The sequence below is a fragment of the Ranitomeya imitator genome, chromosome 1 (genome assembly GCF_032444005.1).
Source record: "Ranitomeya imitator isolate aRanImi1 chromosome 1, aRanImi1.pri, whole genome shotgun sequence".
Taxonomy (NCBI): Eukaryota; Metazoa; Chordata; class Amphibia; order Anura; family Dendrobatidae; genus Ranitomeya; species Ranitomeya imitator.
Genome location: NC_091282.1, coordinates 553,482,029 through 553,501,175, shown reverse-complemented (window position 1 = coordinate 553,501,175; position 19,147 = coordinate 553,482,029). Strand labels below are relative to the sequence as shown.

Here is a 19,147-nt window from a genome sequence, read left to right as displayed (position 1 = left end):
AGCACGCCCAAAATACTCAAAGGACACCCAAGCATTATCAGACGTCTCAAGCAACGAGCACACTTGCTCATCACTAGTCATCAGACCTACACTAGCTTACTTTAATAAAATACTCTAAGAGAGAGTAAATCTCTACAGTATATGAACTGTCAAGTGCACATCTCCCTTTAAAACATCTTAAAAAAATATAGTTTAGTGTGCAGATCACATATTGAATATAAGGTTTGAATTTAACTAAACTCACATACTCACCAAAAACCAATAAATATTCATCAGTGTCAACAAGAATAGGAGGATGTTGAAGAAGAAATAAAACGGGATGTTTGGATTAGATTCCAGGCTGGAACAGCACGTAACATAAAGGACCTTCATGGGAAACCAGTATAGTCGGAACCAGAACCTGAGGGAAGAGGAATATGAGGTTGTTATTGTCTGTGCACATAATTACTGGCTAGGACAGATTATATCTCATAGTAATTACGTACCAGCTTACACTAAAGAGAACAGATCCAATATCTGTAATAAAGGCGTTGATTTTGTGGTATTTTCCACCTCGTGTTTTGAAGTAAATGTTAAGTTTGGTGAATTCCAATAAAATATCATTAAAATCATGAAGAAAAAGTACCAAAATTCCAATGTTGTGATATCTGGAAGAGAGAAATATGGGATAAGAAAATTATGCAATTAGAATTTGTGACATTTGTGAAAGTTGTGTTTCTTTCGTAGCATACGGCGGCTGAAAGTCATCCAGGATGACTGAGTCAATGAAGCCGGGGAGCATACACTTGGCTTTCCTGCCCATTATCAGCAAGGCATGCATGCGCAAGATTTTCAAAGAGCTGGCAGTAACGACGCTTTTGCAAATCATGTCACTTGCACATTAGTGAGAGGATTAGTCCAATGAAATCAATGGCTCCATGGCCATGACTAGTCACCCACTAAGGCCGGAGTCACACACAACCTTTTAAAAAATCGGTCCGTTTTACACAGACAAGAATCGCACAAATGTTTCATAAACAGTGATCCATGTGCAGTGCGAGGATGAGATTTCCTCGCATCAAACTATCCATGTGACATCCGTGTAACATCCGTATGGCATCCGTATGGCGAGATTTTCTTGCAGGCTTGCAAAATGGACATATAACGGTTTTTTAACCTGAAAGTAATTTAAATCATAGTAACATAGTAACATAGTTATTAAGGTTGAAGGAAGAATTTAAGTCCATCTAGTTCAACCCATAGCCTAACCTAACATGCCCTAACATGTTGATCCAGAGGAAGGCAAAAAACCCCATGTGGCAAATAGCTCCACTTTGTGGAAAAAAATTCCTTCCCGACTCCACATACGGCAATCAGACTAGTTCCCTGGATCAACGCCCTATCAAGGAATCTAGTATATATACCCTGTAACATTATACTTTTCCAGAAAGGTATCCAGTCCCCTCTTAAATTTAAGTAATTAATCACTCATTACAACATCATACGGCAGAGAGTTCCATAGTCTCACTGCTCTTACAGTAAAGAATCCGCGTCTGTTATTATGCATAAACCTTCTTTCCTCCAGACATAGAGGATGCCCCCTTGTCCCTGTCTCAGGTCTATGATTAAAAAGATCATCAGAAAGATCTTTGTACTGTCCCCTCATATATTTACACATTAAAATAAGATCACCCCTTAGCCTTCGTTTTTCCAAACTAAATAGCCCCAAGTGTAATAACCTATCTTTGTATTGCAGACCCCCCAGTCCTCTAATAACCTTGGTCGCTCTTCTCTGCACCCGCTCTAGTTCAGCTATGTCTTTCTTATACACCGGAGGCCAGAACTGTGCACAGTATTCTAAGTGTGGTCGAACTAGTGACTTGTATAGAGGTAAAATTATGTATTGTTTTAAACAATTCTTTATTAATCCAACATAATAATAAAAGGATTATCCTTACAAATGGTAGACCAAACAGGTGATTGTAAAAGTTACGGCAACGCGTTTCGACCAATATCGGTCTTACTCATGGCATGAGTAAGACCTATATTGGTCGAAACGCGTTGCCGTAACTTTTACAATCACCTGTTTGGTCTACCATTTGTAAGGATAATCCTTTTATTATAATGATGGATTAATAAAGAATTTTTTATCCATCTTGCTGGAGCTGGAGTATCTACGTTGTTTGGAATTGCTGCTGCTCGACGTCCAGGTCAGGACGAACTCCCATGCCCCGTGCTTGATGGTCTGGTTGGTGAGCTGGCTACGGCATTTTTAGCCGATTTTTCTTATTTATGTGATCCCATTATTTTATTTGCCTTTGTAGCAGCTGCCTGACACTGGCCACTGAAGATGAGTTTGTCATCCACCCATACACCCAGGTCTTTTTCACTGACGGTTTTGCCCAGAGTTTTAGAATTAAGCACATAATTATACATCTTATTACTTCTACCCAAGTGCATGACCTTACATTTATCCCCATTAAAGCTCATTTGCCATTTATCAGCCCGAGCTTCTAGTTTACATAAATCATCCTGTAATATAAAATTGTCCTCCTCTGTATTGATTACCCTGCAGAGTTTAGTGTCATCTGCAAATATTGAAATTCTGCTCTGAATGCCCCCTACAAGGTCATTAATAAATATGTTAAAAAGAAGAGGGCCCAATACTGACCCCTGTGGTACCCCACTACTAACCGCGACCCAGTCCGAGTGTGCTCCATTAATAACCGCCCTTTGTTTCCTATCCCTGAGCCAGCTCTTAACCCACTTACACATATTTTCCCCTATCCCCATTATTCTCATTTTATGTATCAACCTTTTGTGTGGCACCGTATCAAAGGTTTTTGAAAAGTCCATATACACTACATCCACTGGGTTCCCTTGGTCCAGTCCAGAACTTACCTCTTCATAGAAATTGATCAGATTAGTTTGACATGAACGGTCCCTAGTAAACCCGTGCTGATACTGGGTCATGAGGTTATTTCTCTTCAGATACTCCAGTATAGCATCCCTTAGCATGCCCTCCAGGATTTTGCCCACAGTAGAGATTAAGCTTACTGGCCTATAATTACCGAGTTCAGTTTTTGTCCCCTTTTTGAATATTGGCACCACATTTGTTATACGCCAGTCCTGTGGTACAGACCCTGTTATTATCGAGTCTTTAAAGATTAATAATGGTCTATCAATGACTGTACTTAATTCCTGCAGTACTCGAGGGTGTATCCCATCCGGGCCCGGAGATTTGTCAATTTTAGTGATTTTTAGGCACCGCCGTACTTCCTGCTGGGTTAAGCAGGTGACATTTAATGGGGAATTTTTGCTATCACTGATCATATTGTCTGCCATGGGATTTTGTAGTGTAAATACTGATGAAAAAAATTCATTTAGCATATTGGCTTTTTCCTCATCCTCATCCACCATTTCACCCAGACTATTTTTAAGGGGGCCAACACTATCATTTTTTAGTTTCTTACTATTTATGTAGTTAAAGAATATTTTGGGATTATTTTTACTCTCTCTGGCAATGAGTATCTCTGTCTCAATCTTTGCTGCCTTGATTTGGTTTTTACAGAATTTATTTAATTTTCTGTATTTATTTAATGCCTCATCACTACCTACTTCCTTTAATTCTCTAAATGTTTTCTTTTTGTCACTTATTGCACCCCTTACAGCTCTATTTAGCCATATTGGTTTCCTCCTATTTCTAGTATGTTTATTCCCATACGGTATATACTGTGCACAGGTCGTATCCAGGATGCTAATAAACGTCTCCCATTTTCTTTGTGTATTTTTGTGTCTCAGGATATCGTCCCAGTTAATTGCACCAAGATCATCTCTCATCCGTTGGAAATTTGCCCTCCTGAAGTTTAGTGTCCTTGTAACCCCTCTACTACACATCTTATTAAAGGATACATGAAAACTTATTATTTTGTGATCACTATTCCCCAAGTGACCCCCAATCCTATATTTGCTATGCGGTCTGGCCTGTTGGTTAATATTAGGTCTAGCAGTGCCCCCCTTCTTGTTGGATCCTGAACCAATTGTGAAAGGTAATTGTCTCTCATAGTTGTCAAAAACCGATTACCTTTGCTGGAACTGCAGTTTTCCGTTCCCCAATCTATTTCAGGCTAGTTGAAGTCCCCCATAATAATGACTTCTCCTTGAGTCGCAGCTTCATCCATTTGCTTTGCGGGGATATTCTCCGTTGCTTCCATTATTTTTGGAGATTTATAACAAACCCCTATCAGTAATTTATTATTTTTTCCCCCTCCCTTTATCTCACCCACAGGGACTCTACATTTTCATTAAATTCACGTATATTATCACACTGGATGGGTTTTAAGGATGATTTTACATATAGACACACCCATCCCCCTCACCTATCCATTCGGTCATTTCTGAAAAGACTATAACCATGCAAGTTAACAGCCCAGTCATGGCTCTCATCCAGCCATGTTTCAGATATCCCCACCATGTCATAATTATGCTTCAACAACATTAGTTCTAATTTCTCGATTTTGTTGGCGAGGCTTCTGGCATTAGTATACATACATTTTATAGTGTTCATCATCAAGAACACTATTTAATGGTCCTAAAACAGGTGGCACCCACCAATCTCTGCAGTACAGTCCCTGCTTGTGTTGGTAGATTTCTTCTTTCTAAGCAACATGTCAGATCTATTTACTTTTAACACCACAGAGCGTGTGCTTTACAACTGGGTACTTTCCCAACGTTTTTGGGTAGCCATACCCAGTTATTGTGGATCCGAGGAGGCGGAGACGGATGTAAGTACATCCACTTTTGAAGCAACGGATCTGTATGCTGCTCTGAGGACAAATCCGGACAAGTTCTTCAACTATTGTCGGATGAGGATACAAACGTTTGATATTTTGTTGGAGATTTTGCGCCCAGCGATCACCAAGAAGGACACCAGGATGCGCAAAACTATTTCTGCAGAGGAGCGCCTTATCCTTACATTACGGTATGTATTCATCCTCTTTTTTGAAATAATTTTTTTTTTCATGGCCTTATCCCTTTTTTGGAAAATAACCTTAAATTATTATGTAGCTTCAACATCGTTTGTGCTTATATAATATGTTAGTGTTTAGAACATCAAAATCATCGCATGTACTTAATTTTTTTTTTATTAAACATGGCTTCTTAGTTATCTAATCTTAGTTTTTGCCCAGATTACACTGTTATGTGTTCCATTTTGAAATTTTTATTATGTTTACTTTTAGATTCCTTTCCACTGGCCTTTCATATGCGGCACTGCATTTAGAGTTTTTACTTGGCAAATCCACAATCTCTGGCATTGTGCGGGATAGATGTTTGGAAATCTGGACGAGACTAAATCAAGAGGTGATGCCTGAGCCTAAAATGGCAGACTGGTTACGTATCGCCCAAGCATTTCAGGACACGTGCCAGTTTCCGCACTGTATTGGAGCTCTGGACGGAAAGCACATCCGTGTGCGTAAGACGCCGAACTCAGGGACCCAATTCTATACTTATAAACAGTTTTTCTCTGTAGTGCTGTTGGCCCTGGTCGACAGCCACTACAGGTTTATAATTGTAGATATTGGGGCCTATGGGAGAACTGGAGACTCTAGAGTCTTCAGTTCTTCCATTATGAGTCGGCGGCTGCGCAATAATGATTTGGATCTCCCACCCCCAAGTCACATACCAGGGGCTAATTTGGATGCGGTGCCTTACATTATGGTAGCAGATGAGGCGTTTCAATTATCAAGGAACGTCATGAGGCACTATCCACAGAGAGGCCTGGACTATCGGCGGCGAATTTTTAATTTGCGTCTTTCCCGCACCCGCTGTCTGGTAGAGTGTTCCTTCTGCAGTCTCACTGCAAAATGGCGGGTACTGCAATCCGCAGTGAAGGCAATGTCAATGGCATGATAAAAGCATGTGTTGTTCTTCACAACTTTACAAGATACCATGATTGCCCATCATCTGCTGATGATGAAGTTGATTCTGCAAATACTGTCTTGTCTACTACATGTGTTCTTCCTTCACGTCGTCAGCTCTCAGGCCTAAAAGTTCGTGATGTCTTAACAAATTATTTTCTTTCACCAGAGGGATCAACTGTCTGGCAAGACAATGCTGTTTCTCTATAATTTTTTTTTGTCTTCTAACTTAATAAATTGAATAATGTTCCTGTTTAAATTCTGTTGTATGTTTTTCCTAACAAAATACTTATTTTGTTAAGTAGTCACATCATGTATGTAGTCCTAATAATACATGACACTCATTGTTTTTAAAACGTTTTTACTGCTCAAAGCACATATATAGTAGCCAAAACATATTCACATCATATGTAATTGTAGGCATATTAACCAGAGCAAACAATAAAGCATAACATGCCAAGGGCTCAAATAACATTACAGCCAAAACAGCGTAAATGACAACCAAATAACTATTAAAAAAATTACAGGTTCTGGTAGGTTGGGGTGGTGATGGCGGGTGGCCAGCATGTGCGAAACTTGGCCTAGGTGGTTGACCAACCTGACTGTCAACCTGTGGTATACCAGATATATACAGTACAGACCAAAAGTTTGGACACACCTTCTCATTTAAAGATTTTTCTGTATTTTCATGACTATGAAAATTGTACATTCACACTGAAGGCATCAAAACTATGAATTAACACATGTGGAATTATATACTTAACAAAAAAGTGTGAAACAACTGAAATTATGTCTTATCTTCTAGGTTCTTCAAAGTAGCCACCTTTTGCTTTGATGACTGCTTTGCACACTCTTGGCATTCTCTTCATGAGCTTCAAGAGGTAGTCACCGGGAATGGTCTTCCAACAATCTTGAAGGAGTTCCCAGAGATGCTTAGCACTTGTTAGCCCTTTTGCCTTCACTCTGTGGTCCAGCTCACCCCAAACCATCTCGATTGGGATCAGGTCTGGTGACTGTGGAGGCCAGGTCATCTGGTGTAGCAACCCATCACTCTCCTTCTTGGTCAAATAGCCCTTACACAGCCTGGAGGTGTGTTTGGGGTCATTGTCCTGTTGAAAAATAAATGATGGTCCAACTAAACGCAAACCGGATGGAATAGCATGTTGTTGCAAGATGCTGTGGTAGCCATGCTGGTTCAGTATGCCTTCAATTTTGAATAAATCCCCAACAGTGTCTCCAGCAAAGCACCCCCACACCATCACACCTCCTCCTCCATGCTTCACGGTGGGAATCAGGCATGTAGAGTCCATCCGTTCACCTTTTCTGCATCGCACAAAGACACGGTGGTTGGAACCAAAGATCTCAAATTTGGACTCATCAGACCAAAGCACAGATTTCCAATGGGCTATTGTCCATTCCTTGTGTTCTTTAGGACAAACAAGTCTCCTCTGCTTGTTGCCTGTCCTTAGCAGTGGTTTCCTAGCAACTATTTTACCATGAAGGCCTGCTGCACAAAGTCTCCTCTTAACAGTTGTTGTAGGGATGTGTCTGCTGCTAGATCTCTGTGTGGCATTGACCTGGTCTCTAATCTGAGGTGCTGTTAACCTACGGTTTCTGAGGCTGGTGACTCAGATAAACTTATCCTCAGAAGCAGAGGTGACTCTTGTTCTTCCTTTCCTGGGGCGGTCCTCATGTGAGCCAGTTTCTTTGTAGCGCTTGATGGTTTTTGCCACTGCACTTGGGGACACTTTCATAGTTTTCCCAATTTTTTCGGACTGACTGACCTTCAATTCTTAAAGTAATGATGGCCACTCGCTTTTCTTTACTTAGCTGCTTTTTTCTTGCCATAATACAAATTCTAACAGTCTATTCAGTAGGACTATCAGATGTGTATCCACCAGACTTCTGCACAACACAACTGATGGTCCCAATCCCATTTATAAGGCAAGAAATCCCACTTATTAAACCTGACAGGGCACACCTGTGAAGTGAAAACCATTCCCGGTGACTACCTCTTGAAGCTCATAAAGAGAATGCCAAGAGTGTGCAAAGCAGTCATCAAAGCAAAAGGTGGCTACTTTGAAGAAGCTAGAATATAAGACATAATTTCAGTTGTTTCACACTTTTTTGTTCAGTATATAATTCCACATGTGTTAATTCATAGTTTTGATGCCTTCAGTGTGAATGTACCATTTTCACAGTCATGAAAATACAGAAAAATCTTTAAATGAGGTGTGTCCAAACTTTTGGTCTGTACTGTATGAAGGATTGTGTTGCAAGGATCTATCCTGTGTCTGAGGTAAAACTTGTTGAGGGTAGAAGTGCATTAACTCCTGTGTACTGGATTGACCCATTTGGTCATACCCCCCAATATGGCCATGTCGAGCAGACACATGTTGGGACCAGCCTCCAAATGTGTGTCTGCTCAAGTGGGCAGATTGGGCAGGTGCTGCATACTCATACATTGGCCTAGGTTGTGTTTGTTGGTGGGTTTGATAAGGGAAACCTTTGGCACTCAACAAGATCACAATTCTTTGCTCTCAAATATGAATTTATTTAGGCAGCCAACAGAAAAAATATAACAGACATCAACATTCCAACGTTTCGGCATACATTGCCTTTTTCAAGGTAGTCTGTACATAGCATATAGCGTTCCTATTATATTAATTGCCAGCGTGGCATGGAACAAGGACGCATAACTGTGAGAAATGAAGAGCTGGCGCACATCCCGTCCCATATTTTCGTTTTTTGGGGGCTGTATCACCACTACGCCCAAAAAGTTGACGTTCACACCGGTATTGGTCCCTGCAACCCCGCCAGCGTCTATTGACATCATTCACTGCAAAGAAACACAAGAATTGTTTTAAGTATCAAGCGCATAACTCCAACAGGTACAGGGTTTGCAATCGCACACGGGCCCTGGAGCCTAGGGGGACATAAAAGTCCCTTTGTCCTATATAAAAGGACTATTGCTAGTAAATTTTACACATATTTGGGTGTCATGTTGATGATTTCGCATCCACAAACAAGAGTTTAACAGTTACCTCACTAATAACCACATCACATATGTGTTCATGGTAATTTTTCTCAGGAAGGCAATTTTTAAGATATTTTGGTAAAGGATGGTACTTACAAATTTCTTGCTGCACCTCATGAGGTCACTCATCAAAATCGGGGAACATGTGGTGACAGATTGCCCTCCATGCTGCTTCTTTACGTGCACGGTCCGCATAATGTGCGTCGCGTTGGTCCCACATTTATATGCCTGGCCATGCTGCTACACAGTACACTCCTTGGAGGCGTGCTTCCTGCTTTTCAATACAACGTGGCCAAGAAATTTGCATGCCAAAGCTTCCTGATAATGGATGATTCAATTTCCTGTCACCTGGAGAAGTCTTCCGTATTTCTCGCAATGCACATGCATGGTCCGTGTGTAATCCAATTTTTTCTTGCACCCATAGATTTGCATTGGCGATTCTCGGCCGAGATAAGCTGACAATCACAGCATGCTGCGATTTCACTCGGATCCTGAATACGGCCAAGAAAACAAAGGATAATAGGAGCTGCCCCGTAGATTAACATTGGGTCGAGCGCTATGAGATTTTTTATTGCATTGCACTCGTCCGTATTACGGTCTAGTGTGACTCCGGCCTAATGAACATTTCACGAGTGCAGTTAAAAAAGTGATTGTATAGTGATTCAACAATCAATAAGCCATGAAATCAGCTAGTTACAAAGTAGATACAGTATGTGGTTCAATAAATACATGGAGGAGGTTTTGGAGAGTTAGGGCAGTTGACAAGTTTTATTTAATATAGGAAATGGCTTTTTTACGGTTGCAGCAATTAAAGTAAGGAATGCTCAACCTCAAGAGATTACAGTACAAGATACTATGTAAGCATTTTAAAAAAGGCAATTTATCTAATAACAAATGGTACTGAGAGTTCTAAATAATTTAGCAAATAATTGATCGAGAAAGGTTGAACCTGATGGCCTGTGTTATTTTTCAACATTTATAACTACTACTATATCTGTGGAAAGCCAAAGATTTAGTAGCGTTTTCATGACAACCCTTTAAGAAACTCTGTTCCTAGACTAGCTATTTAGGCAATTCATCAAGCATTATGGCATGAAATGGTTTGAATGTTGCAAAACTAAAGGTCGCACGAGGATTTTGTGACTTTTGGCATTCTTTTATGCCAGTCCCAGACAGCTCTGACTACTTTTTGAAAAGTTGGAAAAGCAGATGGAAGGGCAAAGCATGTTCAAAAAATTCATCTTAATTTACACCAGCACATTTCTGATGGTGATGCATGGTGGTAGAAAAATACACCCCTTGATAGATTTGGTGCATCTTACTGCAGCACTTCCTTTTGTGAGACTGGTGTACAAAATGTTTGCAGGACTTATGTGTTAAAGGGGTTGTCCTGTCTAAAATGATAAATCTGCAATCACTCTGTGTGACTGCAGACTTATGAATCCCCCCAGCGCACACACTGTGCACTGTGAGGAATCACTGGTTTCTGAGCTGGCAACAGCGATGATGTATGCGTTAAGCATAGTTCTGGCCAGAACCCGACTAGTGGGCGCAGCCTCAGTCCATACATTGACCTACTGTTCTCCCTACACTGCTAATACCTATATCTGTTTTTCACTTTTTCACCTTACTTTTGGTGATATTTCATTTGAGTCCCAGTATTCACGGGGGATTTTCAAACACAACGTCATTAGGAAGATAGCCTATGATCACTTCCCCCTGCTTCCTTTACCCCACCTGAAATTGATTTTCATCAGGGATGGCGCTATAGTCACCTCCTACAGGTTCTTCACCGCCCTCAAAAAGGAATGTCATCAGTGGCAGCGCTGCACTCTCTCCCCCAGTTTCAATCACCACGATTGATTCCAGACATCATCATGGGGTGATGGTGCATTCACTTCTTCCTACCACCTTCACTATTCAAAACATCATCAGGGGGCAACAGGTGAAAGACGTTGAGCAACATGATCGCAGCACTGCCCCATGATGATGTTCCTTTCGGCGAAGGGGGGGGGGAGAGAAGCAGGTGGAAGTGACCAGCAGGTATCCTCCTGATGACATCATATTTGAAAATCCCCAGTGTATAGTGGGACTTAAACAGAACATCACTGGAGGTAAAGTAAAAAAAATATAGGGATTAGTTTTGTAGGGAGAACACTTAAGTGTTCAAGTGAGTAATACGTCTTGGAGCTACCCATTTATATAAAATAAAACATAGTCATCTTAGAAGGCTTGAATGATGGATATTTGTGGATTTTACCACGTGGTCATAAAAATTCAATAGTATAAATGGAGAAGTTGCAACAATTTGCATATGTGCAATTAACAAATGCTGCAATAAATTGGCAAACAAGTTTATAATACACTAATTGCAATAAATTGATCAGCTATTATTAATCTATAACTAGTCATTTATTGTACTTGTACTTTATATACAGTTTGTACTATATAAAATACAGGTACAATATGGAATTAATGATGCTTTAAAACAATAATAATAATCAACTCATTTTCACCCAGTGATACAAATTAATAGAATTAATAGTAGCTTGTGAAATTGTTCACCCCCCTTAGCTTTTTACCTATTTTGTTACATTACAACCTGTGATTAAATATTTTTATAATCCGATTTGTGTGTGATGCGTGAGCAGGAATCGGGATGCAGTAACGGACAGGAGGCAGAGCATGGGTTAACGTTAATTTTTACTTGAACATGGGAATACTTCCACGCAGGGAGGAGAATTCCAGGACAGGGGTATGGCACATGATATGAGCACAATAGGTGTGCTGAGGGAGGTAACAATGGCAATAAGTATAGCAACTGTTCATTGAAAGTTAACTTATCAGTCTGATGGCTTCCTGGCTGCAGAGTACTAAGTTCAAACGGTGGTGCCAACGCGGTTAGCACGTGATGAATCTGGTGTCGTTCTGCAGGCATTGGTGATCCGGCTCCTGGCGGTAATGGTGTGCTCGGCGTCTTGAGCGGGGTCCTGAGTCCAGGATTCGGGCTGCAGAGTGAAGTGCAGTCTCCAACACTGCTGGAACTGAACGAAGCTCTGCAGAAGTAAGCGGGTGAGAGAGGAAACAGTCTCGGTGAGTCACCCGGTCTTTCTTAGGTGGCACGTGCGCGGTATTTACTGACCCATAGCGTTGGGTATCTTCAGCAGTGGGAACCAATGGGCAAAAGGTAGTTCTACGGTCACAGTCTCTGTAAGTGGCAGCAGTGATACTATAGCGCGGACCTGCGCTGTCACGGTGCTCAGAGGACAGAGCACCAAACTTCCCCTGCTGCGCGCTGTGTGCTCCCGCCAAGTCTGTCTGCTGTTTTCACGCGCTCAGTCCTTTTTAGCCTAGCTATGCCCCCTGCTGTTGAGTGCAAAGGTCGGTCCGGTTTTCTAAGCTTTTCCCCAGACAACAAAGGTGAGAGTCCCGATTGTTTGGGACCTGGCGCAAGAGAGATAAACGCAGTCCTTCTTCTTTCAGATGTATCAGCACTAGTCTATGTAGTTGAAGTGAGAAAAATACAGGCATAAATTAAATTTATGAAATCAATTAACTAATTATTGGCATGTACATATGTGTTCACCCGTTTTGCTATGAAGCCCCTAAAAATTTCTGGTGTTAGCAATTAACTTCAGAAGTACCGTATATACTCGAGTATAAGCAGAGATTTTCAGCCCCAAAAAATGGGCTGAAAGTGCCCCTCTCGGCTTATACTCGAGTCATGGAAGGCGGGGGGGGCGGCAGGTGAGGGGGGGGCGACGCCTGTCAAATACTTACCTGCTCCCGGTGCTCCTGACGCAGTCCCTGCATGTCCCACGGTCTTTGGGCGCCTGCAGCTTCTTCCCCTGTTCAGCGGTCACTAGTACCGCTCATTAAAGTTATGAATATGGACTCCACTCCCATAGGGGTGGAGCCACATATTCATTACTGTAATGAGCGGTACCATGTGACCGCTCACTACAGGAAGAAGCTGCCGCTCCCGAAGACTGTGGGACATGCAGGGACCGCGTCAGGAGCGCCGGGAGCAGGTAAGTATGTCATATTCACCTTTCCGCGTTCCACTGCCACCTTGTCTTCCCGTCCTCTTGCTGTGACTGTTCAGGTCAGAGGGCGCAATGACGTATTAGTGTGTGCGCCACCCTCTGCCTGAGCAGTCAGTGCGGAGAGATGGGACGCTGAGGAGCAGCGGGCAGCGACGAGAGGTGAGTATGTGATTTTTTTTTTTTTACTGCAGCAGTAGCATTACATGTGGCACAATGCATGGCAAGAACTGCATGGAGCATTATATGGGGCAACTATGGGGCCATAACTGCATGGAGCATTATATGGGCCCATAACTGCATGGAGCATTATATGGGGCATCTATGGGGCCATAACTGCATGGAGCATTATATGGGGCATCTATGGGGCCATAACTGCATGGAGAATTATATGGGGCATTTATGGGGCCATAACTGCATGGAGCATTATATGGGGCCATAACTGCATGGAGCATTATATGGGGCATCTATGGGGCCATAACTGCATGGAGTATTATATGGGGCATCTATGGGGCCATAAAGAACTGCATCGAGCATTATATGGGGCATCTATGGGGCCATAAAGAACTGCATTGAGCATTATATGGGGCATCTATGGGGCCATAAAGAACTGCATGGAACATTATATGGGGCATCTATGGGGCCATAAAGAGCTGCATGGAGCATTATATGGGGCATATTTGTATATGGAGCATGTTATGGGCCATAATGAACTGTATGGAGCATTATATGGGACCTATTTTGTATGGAGCATCTTATGGGGCCATAATGAACAGTATGGAGCATTATATGGGGCTCCTGATTCAATATGGATATTCAAAAACACTTAACCTACTGATGTCTCAATTAATTTTACTTTTATTGGTATCTTTTTTTATTTTTAACATTTACCCGTAGCTGCTGCATTTTCCACCCTAGGCTTATACTCGAGTCAATTAGTTTTCCCAGTTTTTTGTTGCAAAATTAGGGGGGTCAGCTTCTACTCGGGTCGGCTTATACTCGAGTATATACGGTAACATGCTTAGTCAAAGGACGTCTGTTGTGAATTCTGTGGCTGAATTCACTCCTGTGGTCACAAGTGGTACTGCAGCTTCTGAGCTTCCTTCCTCAGGTGTTCTGGTGAGCTCATTAGCTGCTTCGTTACTTAACTCCACCTGATGCTGCTATCCTTGCTCCTAGTCAATGTTCCAGTGTTGGATCTGAGCTTCTCCTGATTGTTCCTGTGACCTGCTGCTCTGTATAGCTAAGTGCTTTTTTGCTATTTTGTTGCCTTTTTTCTGTCCAGCTTGTCTTTTGTTTTGCTGGAAGCTCTGAGACGCAAAGGGTGTACCGCTGTGCCGTTAGTCTGGCACGGTGGGTCTTTTTTGCCCCCTTTGCGTGGGTTTCGCTTTAGGGTTTTTTGTAGACTGCAAAGTTCGCTTTACTGTCCTCGCTCTGTCTAAGAATATCGGGCCCCACTTTGCTGAATCTATTTCATCCCTACGTTTTGTCTTTTCATCTTACTCACAGTCATTATATGTGGGGGGCTGCCTTTTCCTTTGGGGTATTTCTCTGGGGGCAAGTCAGGCCTATTTTTCTATCTTCAGGCTAGCTAGTTTCTTAGGCTGTGCCGAGTTGCATAGGTAGTGGTTAGGCGCAATCCACAGCCACTTTTAGTTGTGTTTAGGATAGGATCAGGTGTGCAGTCTACAGAGTTTCCACGTCTCAGAGCTCGTTCTTTTGTTTTTGGGTATTTGTCAGATCACTGTGTGCGCTCTGATCGCTAGGCACACTGTGTCTCTGGATTGCCTTCATTACACCTTTCATTAGCAGACATAACAGTACTAGGAGCCATCTAATGATTCTCAATAGAGGGAAAGAAAAAGTTCTGACATCATTTTTTTTTTTTCTCTGCTCTGTGTTCACTTTTTTTTTTTTTTTCCCCTAGACATTTGGGTGTTTCTGGACACAGGTGTGGACATGGATTTTCAGGGTCTGTGCTCTTCAATGGATAATCTCGTTATAAATGTACAAAAGATTCAAGATACTATTGATCAGAAATCTATGTTAGAACCAAGAATTCCTATTCCTGATTTGTTTTTTGGAGATAGAACTAAGTTTCCAAGTTTCAAAAATAATTGTAAGCTATTTCTGGCCTTGAAACCTCATTCTTCTGGTAATCCTATTCAACAGGTTTTGATTATTATTTCTTTTTTGCGCGGCGACCCTCAAGACTGGGCATTTTCTCTTGCGCCAGGAGACCCTGCATTGAGTAGTGTCGATGCGTTTTTCCTGGCACTCGGATTACTGTACGATGAGCCTAATTCAGTGGATCAGGCTGAGAAAAATTTGCTGGCTTTGTGCCAGGGTCAGGATGATATAGAAGTATATTGTCAGAAATTTAGGAAATGGTCAGTACTCACTCAGTGGAATGAATCTGCGCTGGCAGCTTTGTTCAGAAAGGGTCTCTCTGAGGCTCTTAAGGATGTCATGGTGGGATTTCCTATGCCTGCTGGTTTGAATGAGTCTTTGTCTTTAGCCATTCAGATCGGTAGACGCTTGCGCGAGCGTAAATCTGTGCACCATTTGGCGGTATTGCCTGAGGTTAAACCTGAGCCTATGCAGTGCGATAGGACTATGACCAGAGTGGAACGGCAGGAATACAGACGTCTGAATGGGCTATGTTTCTACTGTGGTGATTCCACTCATGCTATTTCTGATTGTCCTAAGCGCACTAAGCGGTCCGCTAGGTCTGCCGTCATTGGTACTGTACAGTCCAAATTCCTTCTGTCCATTACCTTGATATGCTCTTTGTCATCGTTTTCTGTCATGGGGTTTGTGGATTCAGGCGCTGCCCTAAATCTGATGGATTTGGATTATGCTAAACGTTGTGGGTTTTTCTTGGAGCCTTTGCGGTGTCCTATTCCATTGAGAGGAATTGATGCTACACCTTTGGCCAAGAATAAACCTCAGTACTGGGCCCAGCTGACCATGTGCATGGCTCCTGCACATCAGGAAGTTATTCGCTTTCTGGTGTTGCATAATCTGCATGATGTGGTCGTGTTGGGGTTGCCATGGCTACAAACCCATAATCCAGTATTGGATTGGAATTCCATGTCGGTATCCAGCTGGGGTTGTCAGGGGGTACATGGTGATGTTTCATTTTTGTCGATTTCGTCATCCACCCCTTCTGAGGTCCCAGACTTCTTGTCTGATTATCAGGATGTATTTGAAGAGCCCAAGTCCGATGCCCTACCTCCGCATAGGGATTGTGATTGTGCTATCAATTTGATTCCTGGTAGTAAATTCCCTAAAGGTCGATTATTTAATTTATCCGTGCCCGAACACGCCGCTATGCGCAGTTATGTGAAGGAATCCCTAGAGAAGGGACATATTCGCCCATCGTCATCACCACTGGGAGCAGGGTTCTTCTTTGTAGCTAAGAAGGATGGTTCGCTGAGACCGTGTATTGATTACCGCCTTCTTAATAAGATCACTGTTAAATTTCAGTATCCCTTGCCATTGTTATCTGACTTGTTTGCTCGGATTAAGGGGGCTAGTTGGTTCACTAAGATAGATCTTCGTGGTGCGTATAATCTGGTGAGAATCAGGCAAGGAGATGAATGGAAAACTGCATTCAATACGCCCGAGGGTCATTTTGAGTATCTAGTGATGCCGTTCGGACTTGCCAATGCTCCATCAGTGTTTCAATCCTTTATGCATGACATCTTCCGTGAGTACCTGGATAAATTCCTGATTGTTTACTTGGATGACATTTTGATCTTCTCAGATGATTGGGAGTCTCATGTGAAGCAGGTCAGAATGGTTTTTCAGGTCCTGCGTGCTAACTCTTTGTTTGTGAAGGGATCAAAGTGTCTCTTCGGTGTGCAGAAAGTTTCATTTTTGGGATTCATCTTTTCCCCTTCTACTATCGAGATGGATCCAGTTAAGGTCCAAGCCATCCAGGATTGGATTCAGCCGACATCTCTGAAAAGTCTGCAAAAGTTCCTGGGCTTTGCTAATTTTTATCGTCGCTTCATCTGTAATTTTTCTAGCATTGCCAAACCATTGACCGATTTGACCAAGAAGGGTGCTGATTTGGTCAATTGGTCTTCTGCTGCTGTGGAAGCTTTTCAGGAGTTGAAGCGTCGTTTTTGTTCTGCCCCTGTGTTGTGTCAGCCAGTTGTTTCTCTTCCGTTCCAGGTCGAGGTTGATGCTTCTGAGATTGGAGCAGGGGCGGTTTTGTCACAGAGAGGTTCTGATTGCTCAGTGATGAAACCATGTGCTTTCTTTTCCAGGAAGTTTTCGCCCGCTGAGCGTAATTATGATGTGGGCAACCGAGAGTTGCTGGCCATGAAGTGGGCATTCGAGGAGTGGCGTCATTGGCTTGAAGGAGCTAAGCATCGCGTGGTGGTATTGACTGATCATAAGAACTTGACTTATCTCGGGTCTGCCAAGCGCTTGAATCCTAGACAGGCCCGTTGGTCGTTATTTTTTGCCCGCTTCGACTTTGTGATTTCGTACCTTCCGGGCTCTAAAAATGTGAAGGCGGATGCTCTGTCTAGGAGTTTTGTGCCCGACTCTCCGGGTTTATCTGAGCCAGCGGGTATCCTCAAGGAAGGAGTCATTGTGTCTGCCATCTCCCCTGATCTGCGGCGGGTGCTGCAAAAATTTCAGGCGAATAAACCTGATCGTTGTCCAGCGGAGAAACTGTTCGTCCCTGATAGGTGGACTAATAAACTTATCTCTGAACTTCATTGTTCGGTGTTGGCTGGTCATCCTGGAATCTTTGGTACCAGAGAGTTAGTGGCTAGATCCTTCTGGTGGCCATCTCTGTCACGGGATGTACGTACTTTTGTGCAGTCCTGTGGGATTTGTGCTAGGGCTAAGCCCTCCTGTTCTCGTGCCAGTGGGTTGCTTTTGCCCTTGCCGGTCCCAAAGAGGCCTTGGACACATATTTCGATGGATTTCATTTCTGACCTTCCCATTTCTCAAAAGATGTCAGTCATTTGGGTGGTCTGTGATCGCTTTTCTAAAATGGTCCATCTGGTGCCCTTGGCTAAATTGCCTTCCTCCTCTGATTTGGTACCTTTGTTCTTTCAGCATGTGGTTCGGTTGCATGGCATTCCTGAGAATATTGTTTCTGACAGAGGTTCCCAGTTTGTTTCAAGGTTCTGGCGAGCCTTTTGTGGTAGGATGGGCATTGACCTATCCTTTTCCTCGGCTTTCCATCCTCAGACTAATGGCCAGACCGAACGAACCAATCAGACCTTGGAAACATATCTGAGATGTTTTGTTTCTGCAGACCAGGATGATTGGGTGTCCTTTTTGCCGTTGGCTGAGTTCGCCCTTAATAATCGGGCCAGCTCGGCTACCTTGGTTTCTCCATTTTTCTGCAATTCTGGGTTCCATCCTCGTTTCTCTTCAGGACAGGTTGAGTCTTCGGACTGTCCTGGTGTGGATTCTGTGGTGGACAGGTTGCAGCAGATCTGGACTCAGGTAGTGGACAATTTGACCTTGTCCCAGGAGAAGGCTCAACTTTTCGCTAATCGCAGACGCCGTGTGGGTCCCCGACTTCGTGTTGGGGATCTGGTTTGGTTATCTTCTCGTCATATTCCTATGAAGGTTTCCTCTCCTAAATTTAAACCTCGTTTTATTGGTCCGTATAGGATTTCTGAGGTTCTCAATCCTGTGTCTTTTCGTCTGACCCTCCCAGACTCCTTTTCCATACATAATGTATTCCATAGGTCATTGTTGCGGAGATACGTGGCACCTATGGTTCCATCTGTTGAGCCTCCTGCCCCGGTTTTGGTGGAGGGGGAATTGGAGTATATTGTGGAGAAGATTTTGGATTCTCGTGTTTCTAGACGGAAACTCCAGTATCTGGTTAAATGGAAGGGTTATGCTCAGGAAGATAATTCCTGGGTTTTTGCCTCTGATGTTCATGCTCCCGATCTTGTTCGTGCCTTTCATGTGGCTCATCCTGGTAGGCCTGGGGGCTCTGGTGAGGGTTCGGTGACCCCTCCTCAAGGGGGGGGTACTGTTGTGAATTCTGTGGCTGAATTCACTCCTGTGGTCACAAGTGGTACTGCAGCTTCTGAGCTTCCTTCCTCAGGTGTTCTGGTGAGCTCATTAGCTGCTTCGTTACTTAACTCCACCTGATGCTGCTATCCTTGCTCCTAGTCAATGTT

General features: G+C 43.0%; 1 protein-coding gene across 4 annotated transcripts in view; it reads right to left on the bottom strand.

Moving 5' to 3' along the window:
* CERS1 (ceramide synthase 1) overlaps positions 1-19,147 on the bottom strand; it is a 120,052-nt gene that overhangs the window by 61,011 nt on the left and 39,894 nt on the right. For 2 of the 4 annotated variants that reach the window (XM_069767722.1, XM_069767721.1), the window contains exons 4-6: positions 11,775-11,990; positions 486-647; positions 253-400 (exon numbers count right to left, since the gene is read on the bottom strand). In XM_069767722.1, the coding sequence (XP_069623823.1) occupies positions 253-400; positions 486-647; positions 11,775-11,990 (526 nt within the window). The remainder of the gene's footprint in view (positions 1-252; positions 401-485; positions 648-11,774; positions 11,991-19,147) is intronic. The other 2 variants (XM_069767724.1, XM_069767723.1) reach the window with 1 other exon arrangement.